This window comes from Kogia breviceps, chromosome 11 (genome assembly GCF_026419965.1).
Source record: "Kogia breviceps isolate mKogBre1 chromosome 11, mKogBre1 haplotype 1, whole genome shotgun sequence".
Taxonomy (NCBI): domain Eukaryota; kingdom Metazoa; phylum Chordata; class Mammalia; order Artiodactyla; family Physeteridae; genus Kogia; species Kogia breviceps.
In genome coordinates this window covers 85,383,977-85,405,985 of record NC_081320.1, presented here as the reverse complement: position 1 = coordinate 85,405,985, position 22,009 = coordinate 85,383,977, and the positions used below count along the sequence as shown (strand labels likewise).

At 41.1% G+C, this 22,009-nt stretch overlaps 1 protein-coding gene across 2 annotated transcripts in view; it reads right to left on the bottom strand.

Annotated features, from left to right (window-relative positions):
• Positions 1 to 13,262, bottom strand: part of ATAD2B (ATPase family AAA domain containing 2B) — a 152,359-nt gene extending 139,097 nt beyond the window's left edge. For both annotated transcript variants that reach the window (XM_059079156.2, XM_059079157.2), the window contains exon 1: positions 12,648 to 13,262. In XM_059079156.2, coding sequence (XP_058935139.1) covers positions 12,648 to 12,863 — 216 coding nt within the window. In that variant the 5' untranslated portion in view covers positions 12,864 to 13,262. The remainder of the gene's footprint in view (positions 1 to 12,647) is intronic.
• Positions 13,263 to 22,009: the final 8,747 nt, after the last annotated feature.

Genomic DNA, 22,009 nt, shown 5'->3' with positions numbered 1-22,009 from the left:
CACCACTACTGAAGCCCGTGCGCCCTAGAGCCCGTGCTCTGCAACAAGAGAAGTCAGCAATGAGAAGCCCGTGCATCACAACAAAGAGTAGCCCCCACTCGCCGCAACTAGAGAAAGCCTGCGTGCAGCAATGAAGACCCAAAGCAGCCAAAAATAAATAATAAAAAAAAAATTTTTTAATGACAAAGAGACAATAGGCATAGTGAAAAATGCCACAGACTTAAAAGTTAGACAGAACCAGTCTATTTCAGCACCACCACTGTAATTCAAAAACTACTATTTACCTCATAAGATTGTTAGAACCAGGTGAAGAAGTATAAGTAACAAATATTACACCTGCAGCCTGACAGTGGATACAGTCTCAAGTAAGAATACTTGTTTGGCTTTGTAGTGTTAACATAATTTCATAAGCTTATTAATTATCTTCAGGGATCCATTCCTTCCACAAACAAAATTTATTAACACCTGTTACTGTGTTAGATACTAAAGATACTTGATGATTAAACACTCTGCCCTTCAAGAAACTTAAATCCTAACTCCTTAAATCGGCCAGTAAAAGGTATATAAAAACTTAACAGTGCTGAGAGTGTTGGGGAGAGGGGTGCATACTGATTTAGCCTATTTACAGAACAATTTGGCAAAACCTATAAAAATTTAAAGTACAGTATACCGTTGACTCAGTATTTATTTCCACTTCTAAAAGAGGAAGGTCATTTTATGTGACATTATTTATAATATTAAAAACATGGAGACAACTCTGTACCAACAGGGAAAAGTTATAATGATGGTATAATGATACAACAAAATGTTAAAAAGCCAGCAAGAAGAACAGATATGAAAAAATGTATATGATACATAGTTAAGTAGAAAAATTAACTATCATAAATAGTATATACGGTATGATTCTATTTCTGTTAAAAGTATACACATATAGGGAATTCCCTGGCGGTCCAGCAGTTAGGACTCCGTGCTTCCACTGCAGGGGCCAAGAGTTCAATCTCCGGTCGGGGAACTAAGATCCTGAAAGTTCAGTGGTGCAGTCAAAAAAAGATAATAATAATAATTATTATTATTTTTTTATATATATATGCATACATACACATATAAATAACCCATACATACATGTGCAATGGTCTGGAAAGACGTGCACCAGCTTTAACGGTGATTATCCCTAGGAAGAACAAGCTAGAAGAATTAGGGGAGATGGGGAAAGTCCTTTTTTTTTCTGTTCATTTCCATATTATTTGAAATACTGATTTCATAATTTATTTTTTATTTTTTTATTTTTATTTTTTGTGGTACGCGGGCCTCTCACTGTTGTGGCCTCTCCCGTTGTGGAGCACAGGCTCCGGACGCGCAGGCTCAGCAGCCATGGCTCACGGGCCCAGCCGCTCCACGGCATGTGGGATCTTCCCGGACCGGGGCACGAACCCGTGTCCCCCGCATCGGCAGGCGGACTCTCAACCACTATGCCACCAGGGAAGCCCTGATTTCATAATTTTTAAATAAAAATATTTTGCCAAGGAGCTGAGGTTAAGAGTCTTGTGTACTCCTTTATCTTCAGTGTCTGGAACATTGAATCACTCAACAGATATTAAAAAATTAAAGAAAGACACTTCCATTTCCAGTTGAACTGTTGCCTTTAAAATCATATGGTCTTGGGAAACTATCATTTCTCCTCAATTCTCCCATCTAATAAACTTGGAGACTTAAATAGAAGAGTAATAACTAAAAAATGAAAACTAAATTAAATTTTTAAATTAATTTAAAATACTTTCAAAATTTTAACATAGAAACCACCCCTCACCAGTTTCTCTCTTGTTTGCACACATCTCTCAAAGAAGTTTCTCCTACTGTCTCTATATACACATTTTTAATTATTATAATGTGTCACTGATTAAGGAGGTATAGCTCTGCACCAGGGCTTAGTTTCGTTTTTTAAAAGTAGATTCCCTTAACTTGCACAATCAAGTACACAACTACAACACTCACCCTAAGTGTGAGCACTGAAGTACACATTAGATAAAGGATGTTACTAAGTCGTAAAGGAAATGAACTTTCATCAAGCAACTTCAAGGCTTTATCCCCTGACAAGTGGGCCACTTGACACACGGGTACCAAATGGTCAACAGAGGTCTGCAACAAGCACCAAGTCTTGTTTACTCAAATAACTGTCAGTAAAGCTCTCAGCATGCCATCAAAAGTGCTTTAAAAAGTTTGCTTTGGGCTTCCCTGGTGCCGCAGTGATTGAGAGTCCGCCTGCCGATGCAGGGGACACGGGTTCGTGCCCGGGTCTGGGAAGATCCCACATGCCGCGGAGCAACTAAGCCCGTGAGCCATGGCCGCTGAGCCTGCGCCGCAACGGGAGAGGCCAGAGCAGTGAGAGGCCCGCGTACCGCAAAAAAAAAAAAAGTTTGCTTTATTATCAGTTTAGAGACAAAATTTTTCTAGGTGCCCACATATTAATAAAATGAGTTCCAGAAGGAATGAAAAAGAGAGAGAATAGTTGAAGAAATAATAATAATTTTAGATTACCATTAAGAAATAAATTTACCATAATCAAATAGATGAAAAACCACAGACTAAAAGATCTAAGATTGCCAAACAAGAGAGTGATGGAAAAACCCACGCCTAAAATGCAGTAAAATTTATGGAAAAATAAGACCAAAAATTCTACAAAGTTTCAAAAGGTAAAGAACACCTACAAAAGAATCAGACAAACATCAAACTTCAAGAGTAACACTGGATACAAGATGACAATAAAGTAATATTCTTAAAGTATTGGACCTAGAATTTTGTATCAAGCCAAGTTTTCATTTAAATTAAATGAATTAAATTAAATTCATTTAAATTAAATTAAAGAGCATAATGAAAATATTCTCAGGCATGCAATGCCTCAGAAAGTTTGTCACAAAAAGTCCCAGACTGAAAATATTCTTGGAGGAAGCATTCACAAAGAAGAGAAATAAATACAGAATAATAATGCAAAACATAAAAAGTAAGATAAACTGGTACCTTAGTGAAATTTATTGTTATTGGAAAAAACTCCAACAAAAAGAAAAAGACAAAGTACTTATACCCATAAAAAAGAACAAAAATTCTAGACAATATAAGGCAAGAAGGGAGGTAGAACATTACAAGAGTATGTTAAAAGAGTATGTGGTTAGAGGAAATATAATTTTTTTAAGAAAAGAAAACAGTTAATAAACAGACATTTAGGTCTTAAGAGCAATCACACACACACACAAAAAGGAGAATACTTGGGCTTCCCTGGTGGTGCAGTGGTTGAGAATCCGCCTGCCAATGCAGGGGACACGGGTTCGTGCCCCGGTCCGGGAGGATCCCACATGCCGCGGAGCAGCTGGGCCTGTGAGCCATGGCCACTGAGTCTGTGTGTCTGGAGCCTGTGCTCCACAACGGGAGAGGCCACAACAGTGGGAGGCCCGGGTACCACCAAAAAAAAAAAGGAAAATACTTAACTTTAAAGCCAGAAGATGCACATACATGGTCTAGTGGACATATCTATAACACTGTACTGCTGATGGCAGAATTCACATTCTTTTCAAGTGTATGTGGAACAATTACCAAAGCTAACCATAAACAGGGTGACAAAAATAAGTCACAACAAATTTCAAAAGATCAAAATCATATGGAAAACACAAACTGTAAATCAACTATACTCCAATACAAATTTTTTAAAAATAAAATAAATCATATGGAATATGTTCTCTGAGCACAGGAGTATTAAACTGGAAGTAAATACCAAAAAGGTAATTAGAAAATAAACGCCCAACAATTTGGAAAAGTAAACAATATACTTTTAGATAACCAATAGATCAAAGAATAAAGCAAGAAGAAAATTAGAGGGACTTCCCTGGTGGTCCAGTGGTAAAGAATCCGCCTTGCAATGCAGAGGACACAGGTTCAATCCTTGGTCAGGAAACTAAGATCCCACATGCTATGGGGCAACTAAACCCACGCACCATAACCACTGAGCTCGCACGCCTCAACTACAGAGCCTGCGTGCTGCAAACTACAGAGCCCACCCACCCAGTCTGCACGCCACGACTAGAGAAGAGAAAACCCACAAGCCACAACTAGAGAGAAGCCTGCAAGCCAAAACAAAAGCTCCTGCATGCCTCAACGAAGATCCCACGTGCCACAACTAAGACCCGACACAGCCAAAAATAAATAAATAAACAAATCTTTTTTTAAAAGGAAAATTATAAAATATTCTAAAATTAAAAGTTTATATAAATATATATATATGTATACCAGAAGAATGTGAACAATAAAAAATTTAGGTAGAATCTTTTCTTTTTTCCAGCCACACCCCACAGCTTGCAGGATCTCAGTTCCCCGACTAGGGATTGAACCCGGGTCATGGCAGTTAAAGTCCAGAGTCCTAACCACGAGGACACCAGGGAACTCCCCAGGTAGAATCTTAATAAGGGACAAAATTGGATATTTGAGTATCTGAACAATCAATAAATTCACACTGTAATATTTTTCCATCTCAATGTTTTCCATCATATATATACTTATATACATATATTTACATTTTTCTACATCTAATAGAATATATACATTTTTCCCAAGCACACAAAGAATGTTTACCAAAACTGACAATATATTATTAGGTCACCAAAAAAAGCATCAAATTCCACAAGAAAAATATGCAAACTGCTATGTGAGAGCTGTTCCTTGCTCATGGACAACTTAATATGGAAGTGTTGATTCTCTGTAAATTAATCTAGGAATTCAAAAACATTCCCAATCAAAATTCTAGTTGGGGGAATTCCCTGATGCTTCAGTGGTTAGGACCCCATGTTTTCACTGCCAAGGGCCCAGGTTCAATCCCTGGTGGGAGAACAAAGATCCCACAAGGCACACAAAGTGGCCAAAATAAATAAACAAAATAAAAAATTAAATTAAATTTTTAAAATTTCTAAATCAAAATTCTATGGGACTTCCCCGAGGGTCCAGTGGTAAAGAATTCTCCTTCCAATGCAGGAGACTCGGGTTTGATCCCTGGTCAGGGAACTAGATCCCACATGCATGCCGCAACTAAGAGTTCGCATGCCACAACTAAGGAGCCCATCGGCCGCAACTAGGGAGCACACATGCAGCAACTAAGGAGCCTGCCGGCCGCAACTAAGACCCAACACAACCAAAATAAAATAAATTTTAAAAAAAATTATTAGGACATAAAAAGTTGCCCATTCTCATTGATAATCAAAGAAAAGCAATTAAAAAGCTAGATATTGACAAATACTGGCAGGGGTGTAGGGATATAGGAACTCCTATACACTACTCCAAAAATGGAGACCAGAACAACAAATCTAGAGATAATATTTAAGTACACGTATACTCTATTCCACTTCTGGGTATTGAACTGCAGTATGTAACATACAAGGAGTGCACTGCACAATTCCAGGGGGAGCCAGTAACACAGACTATAGTGTGAATGGTGCCTCCTTGACTTTTACAACATGGCAGCCCTATAACAATGAACCAAAGACAAAATGTTTGTCCACGTGGCACTTAACACTTTAACGTAGTAGCTGGTTGATAAATGTTTATTGATTGAATGAAAGAACAAAGGAATAAGCAAGTCTCACTACCAAAAGTTAAACTCAATGACTTCCAAGTTCCTACCTGGCAAGATTAGATAACATTTCATTCTAAGGGTATTTGAAGCACCACTGTTTCAGAGATCCCAACTTGGGTCCTAGAATACAGATAGAAACTAATAACGTTAAACATGTTTAATCAATAGTATGTATCATCATATATAAATATACCATAGAATGTCTTTTCAACAGGTTTAAAGTATGAAACATTTTTTACAAATGGAAAACACTTATCTACCACAGAGATAAATAGATTCCTAGAGCATAAAATAAATGTACACACTGATAAATCAGTATCACCAAGTAGAGGGAAAGATGGCAGCACAAGTACACTGGCGATCACATGGCCTCAGACTTAGTCTTTTCATAGGCATTTTTTTTTCCCAAGCCATCTTTAAAATACTGGGAAGTCTGGTGGCACAGTGGTTGCGAGTCCGCCTGCCGATGCAGGGGACATGGGTTCGTGCCCCGGTCCGGGAAGATCCCACATGCCGTGGAGCGGCTGGGCCCGTGAGCCATGGCCGCTGAGCCTGCACGTCCGGAGCCTGTGCTCCGCAACGCGAGAGGCCACGACAGTGAGAGGCCCGCGTACCGCAAAAAAATAAAATAAAATAAAATACTGGGAAGCAAAAATATTGCCAAAGAGTGGTCTCTAAGTGATATGCCTGCTCCTCTCCCTACACGCACCCCTTGAAATCAGGCAGCAAGCAATTACTGAAAAATCACTGTCCTATATTTCATATCCCTATAGGCTACTGTTCATACTTCCAGTCTCAATACTAGACACCACAACTCCAGATATTCTAGTAAAAATCTGTCTATACACAGTGCATACAGCATTTTCTGACTGTACAATGGCATCCTTCTTCACTTTTTCATATATTTTTGAAAACTGAATGAACAGCGTCAAAGAGTAGTGATAAATACAGATGAGAGTAAGATAAACACATGGAAAAGACAGACGATTTAAATATTACCCTACTACTTATGCCTACTTGGCCTTCTACAGGCCACTTAACCTCTTCAGCAATTCAATTTCCTCAGCTGTAAAATGGGGATACCATCACTTGCCTCATGGGGTTGTTGCAGGGATTAAATGAGACAGCATTAAACACCTGGTATGAGATGCTAAATAAACCTTAGTTTACTCCTCTCCTCCTTATTAGGCTACCACCAAATGGGCCAAATTGTTGGGCAAGTTGCAACATGTAAATATAGAAAAAATGAAGGCCACCAATATGAAAATAATTTCAAATGAGGCTACTTCCTATTCATTAACTCAAAAACGATTTCTTGGGAATCCCTGATGGTCCAGTGGTTAGGACTTGGCACTTTCACTACAGTGGCCCAGCTTCAATCCTTGGTCGGGGAACTAAGATCCCGCAAGCCGAGTGGCACAGGGGTGGGGGAGGACTATTTATTGAGCACTATGTCTGGAAGGCACTGTTGCAGAAACTTAGGATATAGCTGTGAACATGACAATCCCTATCCTTAAAGTACATCAAAGAATTCCACTCAAAACAGTGAGTAAAGGATTAGAACTCTTATCACACTGCATATCCATGTCATCTGGCCCCTATCTTGAACTGATTTATCCTGTTAATAATTTCTCATGTGTATACCGTGTGCATACTTAGAGCTCTGAAGGTAGGGGCTATGGTTTATTTACCCTCTATTCTCAGAGTCCAATCAACACAATTCTCACATACTAGATCGGCTCCTTAATATGCTATTCATTCATTCATTTAACAAGTATCAATATTTTTTTTTTTTTTTTTTTTTTTTTTTTTTTTTTTTTTGTGATATGCGGGCCTCTCACTGTTGTGGCCTCTCCTGTTGCGGGGCACAGGCTCCGGACGCGCAGGCTCAGCGGCCATGGCTCACGGGCCCAGCCGCTCCGCAGCACGTGGGACCTTCCCGGACCGGGGCACGAACCCGTATCCCCTGCATCGGCAGGCGGATTCTCAACCACTGCGCCACCAGGGAAGCCCAACAAGTATCAATATTTATTAAGCATCTTCCATATGCCAGATGATGCACTAGGCCCTGGAAATGCAGCAGTCGGGAAGAAAACAAGATATAGTTGAGTGCCTGGTCCCAGGGAGCTTACAGCCTACTCTAACAGAATAGTCTAGGAGAGAAAGACTTTAACCAAAGGTATATATTCTACCTCCAGATAAAACTACAATAACAATCTAAAAATGAAAAAAAAAAAATCTTATACCAAAATACAGTTCAACAACATCTGAAGTTCAGAATCTTACAGCATATACTCAAAGTATCTAAAAGCTAATAAAAATCACAGCCTGTTAATTTTAACAGATAACTTTTCTATTGTTTGATATAAGCCACACACAATACTTACCTCTCTAAAAACTGTCTAGCTCATATTTAAATAAAGTTAACACATTTTACATATGTTTTTCCCCCAAACTCTGCACTTCCATAGAACTTTTTATCCAAAATTCCATATGCTTTTTACTCAACTCATTTTTCACAAAATCCTCCCCAAGCACAGACATAACAGAAATATAAAATATTCCTAGTACAAGATCAAAAACCCAAATATCAAGAAATCAAACTTCATTATGTATGTCCAAAAAGAAATACCAAATACATAATTCAAAGTAATGTGGCAGTTTTCTGAAGTGGAACCTTAAAGAGACAGGATCACTCCCCATTCAGGTGCAGACAATGGTTGGGCTCCTTAGTTCTCCTAACAAGTGTTAATCCTACCACCTGTACACCTAGCTTTCAGAGGTTACAGGTTTATCTATGATTAGGTATTTAGAAGACATGCAATCAAGGATGTACCCAAGGATGGTTAAAAAGATTATTTGCCAGGGAAAATGATTTAAGGAATTAATATGCATTCACTTCTACAAGTGTAACTTTCATCCTTGACCTAAAAAACTGCAAGTTTGTATATCTGGACTACAGAAATGGCCAAAAACTGAATTTTTTTTTCACATTTCTCTCTTTTTTTTGACATTTTAATTTTTTTATTTTATCTTTTTTTAACATCTTTATTGGAGTATAATTGCTTTACAATGTTGTGTTAGTTTCTGCTGTATAACAAAGTGAATCAGCTATGAATTTTTTAAAGTTGCATTTTCAGTTGGATACCAGAGATAATCCTATGAACTCTATAGCTGCTTTGGTTCAAAATTGTGACGGGGAAATTGTTTTACAACATTACTCAATATCACCCATATGGTGCTCCATATGAATTTTTTTTTAAAGGTAAGATTATTTTCTTTTTTAAATAAATTTATTTATTTTATTTTTGGCTGCGTTGGGTCTTCGTTGCTGCACGCAGGCTTTCTCTAGTGGGGCAAGTGGAGGCTACTCTTCGTTGCAGTGCACAGGCTTCTCACTGCGGTGGCTTCTCTTCTGGAGCATGGGCTCTAGGCACACGGGCTTCAGTAGTTGTGGCTCACGGGCTTAGATGCTCTGCGACATGTGGGATTTTCCTGGACCAGGGCTCGAACCCGTGTCCCCTGCATTGGCAGGCAGATTCTTAACCACTGTGCCACCAGGGAAGCCCCATATATGAATCTGATATAAGGAAAAACTTGGTCTACTCTGAGGAAGCTGTATTTTTCCCTACTCATCTGAGAGTTATATACATGGTTACATTTCCCTCTCAGACTTCTTTTCCATGTTTAACCCTCAATTTCCACCACTCTGCTTCTGTTACATTGGCAAACGAATGAATGTTGGAAAACAATAAGTACAGAATGATAAAAGAGCATATTGAAGAAGGATTGAGAGGTTATTTTCTAAAAATAAAATTAAAAATCAAACAAATTTACCTATAAAGTTACTTAAAATATGTATTTTGATTCTCTCAACTAAGATGTGGATTCAAAAAGCTCAAAAAACACAAAAAGCTAGTGACAAGCCAAAAGTACCAACAAACAGGCCTAAAAGAGGTAGAAAAAGAGTTGAAATATTTTCAGACTGCTTTCCAGTTCTGTGACTACAGTATCAGTTTGCTGAGAGTGACTCTTAGGTGAAGCAAATAAATGCTAATTACTGACATTTAGATTAACCTAAAAGAGGTGGTTTTATACATGTTAAACAAACAAAAAAGCAAAGTATCAATATACAGCAGTAATTATTATACAACTAACTTCAGAGCACAAGTCAACTTGACATTAAAGAAGTATAGGCTCGGGCTTCCCTGGTGGTGCAGTGGTTGAGAATCCGCCTGCCGATGCAGGGAACACGGGTTCGTGCCCCGGTCCGGGAAGATCCCACATGCCGCGGAGCGGCTGGGCCCGTGAGCCATGGCCGCTGAGCCTGCGCGTCCGGAGCCTGTGCTCTGCAACGGGAGAGGCCACAACAGTGAGAGGCCCGCGTACCACAAGAAAAAAAAAAAAAAAAGAAGTATAGGCTCAAAAAAATCATTCCAATAACCTACAGAATGTATCACGTGTGTATTTCCCCACCCTACACACACTTGGGGAAAAAGCAAAGCTATGATAGATCATGGTCCTAAGGCTTTTTAGAGCAAATAAAATGTCTCTACACACAGTGGATGAAATACTCTAAAAAGAGTGAGGGCGGGGGCGGGGTGGTGGTGGAAATCAGTCAGCATCAACTGTAAAGTGAAGAATATCACACAAAAATAGAAAAAGGGGAACCTCTTCAATTTATATCGTATCAAGAGGAATACATTGCTTCCTACAAAAATAAGTCTCCTAAAGCAACGGCATGAGCAACCCCATTTTCCACCAAATAAGTTTACAGATGACAGCAAATGTCTAAGACACCACAGACACAGAGGGTGCCTTGAGGTATACCAGAAAGGGTGAACCAGGAGTGCTAAATTCTTGTAACATAAAACAAACTTGAAAGGAGGAGCTTACCAAACTCAAATCAACCCATTTCAGAAATATACAACAAGGAAATATACAGCCTGCTTCATAAATATACATACACTTAAATTCAGAATTAACTCATCTTCTTCTAAAGGACCAATCACAACATAGGATTAGTAAATCTCTTAAATTTCTCGGAGAAAGCAATTAGGTCATTCCATCATCTACTAGGGTCAAAATACCAACCTTCTTAAAACTGAAAAACAAATGTTTCAAAGTAAATCTCCACTGGCCTGTTGTTCATGGTCTTTTAATACATTTTAAAAAGATCTTTGAAATAAAGTTTCATGGTATCCTTCTAGAAAGAGCTCTATAATATCTTTCATTCTTCTAGCAATTGAAAAGCCACCGCATGTTCAGTTCTACATTAGATTATTGATTCCTTGCCTTTTAACATCTCCATAACAGCTGCTTGACAAATTACCTCACCTTATTCCTCAGGGGGTAAGAACAACATAATATCCATGAATTCAAAAATGGGACCACAAAATGATCAGTGACAGATGAGCTAATTGATTCACATAAACGAGACACTGCTCTAATAGGCTAGGCATTCATAGCATTATACAATTAAATGCTTACAATCTAAATATTTTATTTGTCCTTAAGGATACAGGACAAAACTTTCTTAAATTACTTTTATTTTAAAATTTATGTTAGCTTCAGAAAGTCAGTAAGCTTGTACATGTTTGCAATAATGTCTACAGAAAGTCTAGTTTTCAGAATGATTATTCTGAATAGTTTGCACAACTTTCAGATTTAGCTTTCTTATGTCAACCTAAGAGAGCTATAAGCTCCAAAATAAGTCTACTCATGAAACAATTTTAAAAATATTTTCCAGATTTTTAGCAAAATAAAGGCCAATTATATTTTCAAAGATACAACATATTTCAGATAAGTACAGTAAAATATGTATTGTATTTGCCTTGGTTCATTCTGATTAGTGTCAGAACAGTATGAGATGCAGAGAAAAAAATACACGCAAACATAATCTTGTAGACCCCTATAGAAAATGAAATATTACTCTCCTCCCCTAAGAATAACAAAATGGTGTGGATTTAAAGGAGTATGTTAAATGAACAAGTTCCAGTCAAATTACTCTTACAAAATTAGCCTCTCTCTAGATAGAAGCAACACTCTCTTTTCTGAATTCATAACCAATCTCATAACACAACCTTATCAATTCCTTTAAAGTGATAAAACATACGTGCTAGCTTAGAGCCTTACCCTGTAATAAATTTCAAGATCTATCACTTTAAAAAAAAAATACTAAATCATCACCGGTCTTCTTCAAATGTCACTTTCGCAGTAGTGGCACGATGGTGTTAATTCACCTTTTATAAACTATTCCCAAAGCAAAAATGGAGACATCCAAGACACCAAACAATATGGAGATGATAGTGCCTACTATCAATAATATTCGACACGTTTCTTTCGACGTGCCGCTTTTGTGACCTGAAGGCTCTACTAGAAAGCTCTACCGAGTCCCTACTAGAACCCTGGTTAGCTGGCTGGCTGATTCTCCATCTAAACATCACGTTTGATCGCTCCTGCCTGGAGAGGCGATAGTGTTGATTTTGTTTTTAAAGTTGGTGTCAGAGCAGCTCCAAACTTTTTTCACCATCCCTGCCTGGCTGCCAACTGGAGCTCTCCGTTCACTTCCTCACAAACTTGAACCACCCCCAAACAGTTTGAGAGTAAGCTGGAGTTAGACACCGGCAGGAGCTCACACACTTACAGGAAGGGTTTGACACCGCATAAAACTTTCACTTCTCTCCAACCCTTCCACCCGGGAACTCTGGCCCTTCGCTCTTGCTCCCCTAGAATTCCCCTCTCAGGCAGGACAAGGACACGGAAAGCAGGCTGTTCTAATGTCCCCGAAAAGACACCCCCCCCTCCATAGCCCTCTCCCCTGGACTCAAGTCCTGTTCTTTACACAAAAGAGCGGGGCCAGCAAAGCTGTCGTGGCCCTACCTAGCCGGCTGCCATCCTCCAACGCACCCGCAGACCCGGTCTCCGGCCGCCTGAGCGGTCTCCACTGGAGGCTTGTTGCCCCAACCCGGCCAGACAAAGCCCCGGCGGCCGGGCCGACTCGCAAGCCTCCGGACTCGGACTGCCGCGCTCTTACCCGGGCCTCATCCAGAGCGACGCCGGCGCCGCCGCTTCCCCCGGCCTTGGCGGCGGGGCAGCTGGCAGCGCGGGTCTTGGAGGAGCGGGTCCGAGAGGAGATGAAATGGCTGCTGCCTCCGGTCGCCCCAGGCTCTACTCCGGCCCCAGGCCCAGGCCCGGGCCCAGGCGACTTAGATCCGAGAAGGCGCAGAGAGCTCTTCCGGGTGTTCACCATGGTCCAGCCAGGAGGACGGGGTCCACGCCGCGCCCGCGGCGCCCGACGCGCCGGGGAGAGCCGAGGAAGGCCGGCCCGCCGGCCGGGCAGTCAGGGCTAGTGGAGCCGGGCCGGGAAAGACAAGACGACCCGGACTCTGCGCAGCGCAGACGAGGACAGGCGAGGGTAGGGCAGAGGAAGGGAAGTCGGCGTGCGAAGGCAGGTAGCGGGAGACGGGAGCAATGCTCCAGGCCGAGAGCTCAGACCCTCCGCCGGCTTCAACCTACTCAGCGGGAGCCGAGCGGAGCCGCCATTTCTGCCCCTTTCTCTCCCGTTCTCGCTCTCGAGCTCCGTGCGTCAGGGCTCCAGCGCCGCAGGGCCGACGAGACCTCTTCCGACTTGGCCGCTGCGGGGCGCTGCAAGGCCGGCCAGCCCTTCCCTTGCCGGCTCTCCCTCCTCTTCCCCCGCCCCTCCAGTAGGCCCCGCCCAACGGCGCACTGTCAGCGCTCGGCGGCCACGGAAGAGACGCTCTGGGCTGTTTCAGCTCTATGGTTTCCAGGTCTGGCAGCCGCCTAGGAAGTGGGGGGATGGGGAAAACCAGAATGCGCGCGGGACTAGTTAGCGCGCTGTACTCGGTCGTAGAGTCTTCGTAGCCGGCCAGGCCCGACTACCCCTGCACCCCCAGCATCATCCCAGGTGGCCTCGATGGAGCGAGGAACGACCCGAAAAGGCGGGGGATGGAGGGGAACCGGTGAAGACGAGGGCGCGGTGACCTGAGTTGGAATCCCACGGATACCCAAGGCAAGACACTGAAGTTGAGTTGTACTTTTCACGGCTGTAAAAATGTGAATGGTAACTGAGATAAAACATATCTGTGCCGTATCTGGCACACGATAAGCTTAAGAAAGAGCAAACGCTAGAACCCTGCCTCTTTAAACAAAGCAAGGCACTGCCGATTTCTATAACCTTAGCCAGACCTAAGGCGTAGTCAGGAAGAGTGAATTCTTCGTACTAAAAGCCTCCTTTTAGCACTGCTGCCCCGCCCGCGCAAGAATTAAGAATACAAAAAGCTGAATACAAAGATATAAAATGTGTGATTTAACTTTCAAAGAAAAAGATTAAGGGACGCAATTAATATGAAAAGCTATGCTGTAAGTAGAATCATGTTCATTTCCAAAAGTTGAAGACTCAAGAAAAGTTGAAGACTCAAGAAAAGTCCTGTAAAAATCAACAAGCTGCATCAAAATTAGAAATTCCAGCCATCCAAGCTCCCAGTTGGTCAACAAAACTGCATAATGCAATGGGAATAGAAATAGTTTTTCTGTTGGGGAATCAGAATAGACTCCAGGAAAGCAGACAAGTCTCTCTTACACTAATTTGCATACCACACCCTCCCCAGAACACTTCATCCACAGTTTAAAACCGGCCTCTTTGGGTGTGGAGACCTCATAATGAAGACCTGAGTTTTCCTGTGTCAATTATCTATGAGATCGTTGAACAGGATAAACAATTTCATTTCCTGCAGAAAGCGGCTGGCTTTAAGTAGTATTTGAAGTGTCCTGAAGAGGTGTATGGTATGCAAATTAGCACACAAAGGACTTGTGTGCTTTCTTCCTTTGTTTCTGTGTTTGTATTTGTAGTCCTAAATTGAGAAAGCCAGATTGTTATTCAGTTTATGATAACCTATACCATTTACTAACACCAAATGTTTATTCTAACCCCAATTGCTGTTAGATACTCTGTGAGGCCAGGAAACGGATATTTTTTGAAAACAACATAGTTCTGGCCCTCAAAGAGGTCACAGACAAAGAGGGAATGGAGACAGGCAAGGAACCAGTAAGCTGCAGAACAATTGATTAGAAAGAATAAGGCAGAGGGACTTCCCTGGCCTCCTGTGGCTAAGGCTCCCAGCTCCCAACGCAGGGGGCACAGGTTCAATCCCTCGTTGGGGAAATAATATTCTCACATGCTGTGCCAGCCAAACAAAAGAAACAAATAAAGAGAGAGAAGGGCTTCCCTGGTGGCGCAATGGTTGAGAGTCCGCCTACTGATGCAGGGGACGCGCGTTCGTGTCCCGGTCTGGGAGGATCCCACATGCCACGGAGCGGCTGGGCCCGTGAGCCATGGCTGCTGAGCCTGCGCATCCGGAGCCTGTACTCCGCGGCGGGAGAGGCCACAACAGTGAGAGGCCCGCGTACCGGAAAAAAAAAAGAGAGAGAGAGAGAAGGAGGAAGGAAGGAAGGAAGGAAGGAAAGAAAGAATGAGGCAGAGGCCTCTAATTCAAGCAGGGAGCTTCTGAGAGGTGATAACTCCTGAGATGCATCTTGAACCACAAAATGGAGAAAGGAAACATGGACAAAAGAAAGCAAAGCTTGAAAAAGATATGAAGAGTTGCTTGTTTTACACAGTATGACCTGAAGAAAATAACTGAAAAAATCAATTAAATTTTTTTTTTTTTTTTTGCGGTACGCGGGCCTCTCACTGTTGTGGCCTCTACGGTTGCGGAGCACAGGCTCCAGACGCGCAGGCTCAGCAGCCATGGCTCACGGGCCTAGCGGCTCAGCGGCATGTGGGAATCTTCCCAGACCTGGGCACGAACCCGTGTCTCCTGCATCGGCAGGCGGATTCTCAAGCACTGCGCCACCAGGGAAGCCCTAAAATCGTTTTTAAACTTTACTTAAAACTATATGAGGGCTTCCCTGGTGGCGCAGCCGTTAATAATCCACCTACAATACAGGGGACATGGGTTCGAGCCCTGGTCCAAGAAGAACCCACATGCCGCAGAGCAACTAAGCTCACGAGCCACAACTACTGAAGCCTGTGCACCTAGAGCTCTTGCTCCACAACAAGAGAAACAACCCCAGTGAGAAGCCCGCGCACTGCAACAGAGTAGCCCCTGTTCACCGCAACTAGAGAAAGCCCACGCACAGCAACAAAGGCCCAATGCAGCCAAAAATAAATAAAATAAATAAATTTTTTTAAAAAACTGTATGAGCTGGCAAGATACTAAGGAATACTTAGACCAAAACCTAAGTCACAGCAGGAACCCAGAAAAGCAAGCAAAGCTCTAAAGACAGCTTTCACTTTCAGTACATTTGCTCAACTCCAGTGAATTTGATCTTATATTTCCTCTGGCTACAGGAGATAGGAAAAACATAAGACAAAGTCCAGAACCTGCTCAAGTTACAGAGTCTAACATAATAACCCTGCAAAATCCGGGTACAAAAAGGATACACCTAAGTATAAGGGTGAATTAGAAATCAGCCAACTGGGACTTCCCTGGTGGCACAGTGGTAGAGAACCTGCCTGCCATTGCAGGGGACATGGGTTTGAGCCCTAATCCGGGAAGACCCAAGATGCTGCGGAGCAACTAAGCCCATGCACCACAACTACTGAGCCTGCGCTCTAGAGCCCATGCACAACTATTGAGCCCGTGTGCCACAACTACTGAAGCCTATCCGTCTAGAGCCCATGCTCCATGACAAGAGAAGCCACCACAATAAGAAGCCTGTGCACTGCAACAAAGAATAGCCCCTGCTCACAGCAACTAGAGAAAGTCCACACGCAGCAACGGAGACCCAATGTAGCCAAAAATAAATATAAATTTATTTTTTAAAAAAAGAAATCAACCAACCAACCTTCCCATCACTAATCTCCAGGAAGCTGCAAGGAGAACTGCCTTTCCCAAGCTTTACACTAAGAATGAGGGGGAAAAAAATATATCCCTTAAGAATTAAAAATAACAAACGGATCCTCAGATTTACAGCCTAAAGTCACCAAATCTGATAGGTATGAAAAACCTCAGGCCGATAATTTAAATAGGCTTAGTGATCCTAAGCACTGAGCAAAGGCAAATGTAAATTATCTCCAAAAGAATGCACCTTCAACAGGATATGCAAAACTCATGAATATGACTCAGTTAAAAAAAATCATCAAAAATAGCCAACACAGGGCTTCCCTGGTGGCGCAGTGGTTGAGAATCTGCCTGCGGATGCAGGGGACACGGGTTCGTGCCCTGGTCCGGGAAGATCCCACATGCCGCAGAGTGTATGGGCCTGTGCATCGGAGAGCCTGTGCTCCGCAGAGCCTGTGCTCCGCAACGGTAGAGGCCACAGCAGTGAGAGGCCCGCGTACCACCAAAAAAAAAAAAAAAAAAAAGCCAACACATACACACACAAAAAGCCAGCCAGCACAAAAGAATAGACAACAGAATGAGACCCACAATTTTATATTCAGATATGTAATATACGTCAGAAAATATTAATAATAAGCCAAAAATGACAGTAAATCTTAAAAGAATGAGATAGAACTTATAAAAATAAAAAGATTAGAGTTAGAGGTGAAACATGACCTAAACAAGAAAAAAAACAATAATTTGGACCTCATCAAATTTAAGACTTTTGCCCTGTGAATGACCCTGTAAAGATGATAAAAACCACACAACAGACTGGAAGAAAATGTTTACAAACCACATATCTCACAAAGGACTCACTTAAATATAAAAGGAACTCTCAAAATTCAGCATTAAAAAAACAATCCATTAGAAAATGAGGAAAAGATCAGAAGTTATTTCACGTAAGAGGATATATAGATGAAAAATAAGCATATTGAAAGTTTTCAGGGGACTTCACTGGTGGCACAGTGGTTAAGACTCCACAGGCCCTGGTCAGGGAACTAGATCCCATGTGCATGCCACAACTAAGAGTTTGCATGCCACAACTAAGGAGCCCATGTGCCACAACTAAGACTGAGCACAACCAAATTAAATAAATAAATAAATAAATAATTTGAAAAAAAGCAAGATTTCAACATCAGTAACCAATAGTGAAATGCAAATTGAGACCATGTTGAGTTATTATTACACACCTGTTAGAAAAACTAAAAAGAATAATAACAATACCAAATGCTAGTGAAGAGGCAAAGAAACTGGATCATTCATTCATTGCTGGTGAGGATGCAAAATGGTACAGCAAATCCCAATCTGAAAAGCAGTTTGATGGTTTCATAAAAATTTAGGGCTTCCCTGGTGGCGCAGTGGTTGAGAATCTGCCTGCCGATGCAGGGGACACGGGTTTGTGCCCCGGTCCGGGAAGATCCCACATGCCTCAGAGCGGCTGGGCCCATAAGCCATGGCCACTGAGCCTGTGCATCCAGAGCCTGTGTTCCGCAATGGGAGAGGCCACAACAGTGAGAGGCCCACGTACCACAAAAAAAAAAAAAAAAAAAAAAATTTAAATATACACTTAACAATACAGTCCAGCTATTGCAATCCTGTGTATTTATTCCAAAGAAATGAAAATTACATCCACATAAAAACCTGTAGACCATAGTTCATTGCAGCTTTATTTGTAATAGCCAAAAAAACGTCACTCATAGGTCAAAAGTTAAACAAACTTTGGTACATCCAACACGGAATACTACTCAACAATAAAAAGGAATTAACTAGTGTTATATACAAAAATGTATGAGTCTCAAAGGCATTACACTTAAGCAGAAGGAAGGAAATCATATATATGACAGCATAAAACAAAATAGAAAGCAAATAATAGAGAAATTCAAAATCAAAAGTTGATTCCTGGGAGTTCCCTGGTGGTCTATTGGTTCAGATTTGTCACTTTTACTGTGGAGGCTCGTGTTCAGTCCCTGGTTGGGGAACTGAGATCCCGCAAGCTGTGTGCCATGCCCAAAATAAAATAAAAAATAAAAAAGGTTCATTCCTGTAAAAAGGAAAAAAACTGAGAGAGAAAGAGAGAAAGGAAAGATAATCCACTAGCCAGACCAGTCAAAGGGGGAAAAAAAGCGAGAAGACCCAAATTACAAATTTCAAGAATGAAGTATAAACATCACTCAAGATCTTAGACTTCAAGTAGCAAACTATTTTCTTGTTATAAATGGCTAGTTTGTAAATATCTCAGGCTTTGCAGGCCACCCATGGTGTATTTCACATACTCTGTTTTGATTTGGTTTTTGGTTTTTGGTTTCTTTTTTAACAATACTTTAAAAATGTAAAAACCATTCTTAGTTCACAAATGTACATAAATAGGCCACAGACTAGATTTGGCCCACAGGCTGCTAATTGCCAACCTGTAGTATAAATTTTAAAGGGACAACTAATAAATAATAAGGAACAACTTAACTTTATGCCAGTAAGTTCCAAAACATAGGTAAAGTAGGGCTTCCCTGGTGGCGCAGTGGTTGAGAGTCCACCTGCCGATGCAGGGGACACGGGTTCATGCCCTGGTCTGGGAAGATCCCACATGCCACGGAGAGGCTGGGCCCGTAAGCCATGGCCGCTGAGCCTGCGCATCCGGAGCCTGTGCTCCACGATGGGAGAGGCCACAACAGTGAAAGGCCCACGTACCGCAAAAAAAAAAAAAAAAAAGGTAAAGTAGACAAATTAACTGAGATAAAACTAATTACTAAAGTTCACTCATAAAGAAATAGATAACCTGAATACCCATATTATTAATTAAAGGAATTAAATATGTAATTAAATACTATCCCACAAATGTTACACCCGACCCAGATGACTTCACTGGTGAATTCTATCCAATATGTAAGGAAAAACACCAGTTTTACCCTAACCCTAACCCTGATTCTTTTGGAATATAGAAGAAGAAATATTTCTCAATTCACTTATAAAGTCAGCATAACCCTTATATTAAAACCAATAGCATAAAAAAACCACAAACTAATTATTATACATATATAGAAAAAGACAAAAAAATTCCTTAACAAAATATTACCAAATCAAATTCATTAATATATAAAAACACTGATAAATCATGACCAAGTGGGATTTACACCAGGAACAAAAGATTGGTTAAACATTTGAAACTGAAATAATTAGTGTAATTCATCATATCAACATAATAAAGAAGAAAAACCATAAGGTCATCTGAGTAGATCTAAAAATACATTTAACAAATTCAACATCCATTCGTGATTTTAGCAAACTCAGTAAAGTAGGAATAGAAGGTAACTTCCTCAGCCTTATAAAGAGCACCACGGGGACCTCCCTGGTGGTCCAGTGGTAAAGAATCCTCCTTACAATGCAGGGGGCGTGGGTTCGGTCCCTGATCAGGGAACTAAGATCCCTTATGCTGCAGGGCAACCAAGGCCACACGCCACAACTACTGAGCTCGCACACATCAACTAGAGAGCCTGTGTGCTGCAAACTGCAGAGCGCACGCACCCTGAAGCCTGTGTGCCACAACTAGAGAAGAGAAAAAACCCACATACCACAACTAGAGAGAAACCCGCATGCCACAATGAAAAATCCCGCATGCCTCAACAAAGGTCCTGCAGGTCCTGCGCGCTGCAACTAAGACCCGACACAGACAAAAATAAATAATAATTTTTTTAAAATATCGTATATCCAGCATCATAATAAATGGTGAAAAGTGATTTCTTTCCCCCTAATTTCAGGAACAAGGCAAGAATGTCTGCTCTAATCATTTCTATTCAACACTAGACTGAAAGTCCTAGGAAATGCAATAGTAAAGAAAAGTAAATAAAAGGTATATAATTTGGAAATGAAGAAGGAACTATTATGTCCTATGATAATCTCATGGGAAATCTTAAAAACAATAATAATAAATAAACTAGTAGGTCTAATATGTGATAAAGTTTAGCAAAGTCACAAGACAGATCAATTTCTAAAAAATTTATTTCTGTACAGTTGTAATAAACAATATATAATCTATATACTGAAAACTAAAAAACACTGCTAAGGAAAAAAAGGAAGATCTAAATAAGTGGAGAGATTTACCAGATGACTTAGTATTGTTAGGATGAAAATTATTATCCCCAAATTGATCAACAGATCCAAGCCAATCCCAGTCAAAATCCCAGCAGACATTTTGTAGAAATTGAGAAACTGAATCATCACCTAAACAATCAGGAAAAGACAAAAATAGAGAACTTACACTACTTCATTTTAAATCTTACTACAAAGGTATAATAATATAGTGTAGATATATAATCAAATAGCTCAACGGAAAAGAATAGAGTCCAGAAAGGAACTCACATATATGGTTAATTGATTTTTGCAAAGAGGACAAGGTAATTAATAGAGAAAGTATAGCCTTTTCAATTAATGATTCTACAATAGAACAACTATATCCCTGTGGCAGGGGAGGGGGGAAGCCTTGACCATTACGTCATTCTATGTAGAAAGAATAACTTCAAATTGATCACATACTTAAACACAAGGCCAAAACTATAAATTTTTTACAATAAAACCTACCGTGGGGTAGGCAAAGTCTTATTACAAAGGACACAAAAATGGGACTTCCCTGGTGGTCCAGTGGTTAAGACTCCATGCTTCCGTTGCAGGGGGCACTTGTTTGATACCTGGTCAGGGAACTGAAATCCCGCATGCCATAGGGCGTGGCCAAAAAGAAAAAAAAAAAAAAAGGACACCAAAACATAAACTATTAAGGAAAAAGTTGATAGATTTGGCCTTCACTTTGAAAAACACTTTTAAGAAAATTAAAAGGAAAGCCATGAGGAATTCCCTGGCAGTCCAGTGGTTAAAACTTGGCACTTGGGCTTCCCTGGTGGCACAGTGGTTGGGAGTCGGCCTGCCGATGCAGGGGACACGGGTTCGGGCCCTGGTCTGGGAGGATCCCACATACCGCGGAGCAGCTGGGCCTGTGAGCCACAACTGCTGAGCCTGCGCATCTGGAGCCTCTGCTCTGCAGCAAGAGAGGCTTCAATGGTGAGAGGCACACGCACCGCGATGAAGAGTGGCCCCCGCTTGCCCCGACTGGAGAGAGCCCTCACACAGGGGCAAAGACCCAACACAGCCAAAAATAAATAAATAAATAAAAAGCAGTTTCTTTAGGAAAAAAAAAAACTTGGCACTTTCACTGCTGTGGTAAGCCACAGACTGGGAGAAAGTATTGATAAAAATAACAGAAAATAATGATAATAGAATATAAACACAACTGAAAGGATAAGCAAGGACAAAATTAGTTGGGTTTTTTTGTTTTTTTGCTTTACTTCTGATTAAGTTAAGGTAGACTCTGTAACTCTGTAAGGAGGTCCTTAGAGAAGAGTTGGTACTGATTCCATAAGTATAAGATGAGTTCCAAGAGACGGTATTTCTAAGAAGCATGACACATTTTATGAACACTGAATGATGAGACAAAATCAGAATTGGT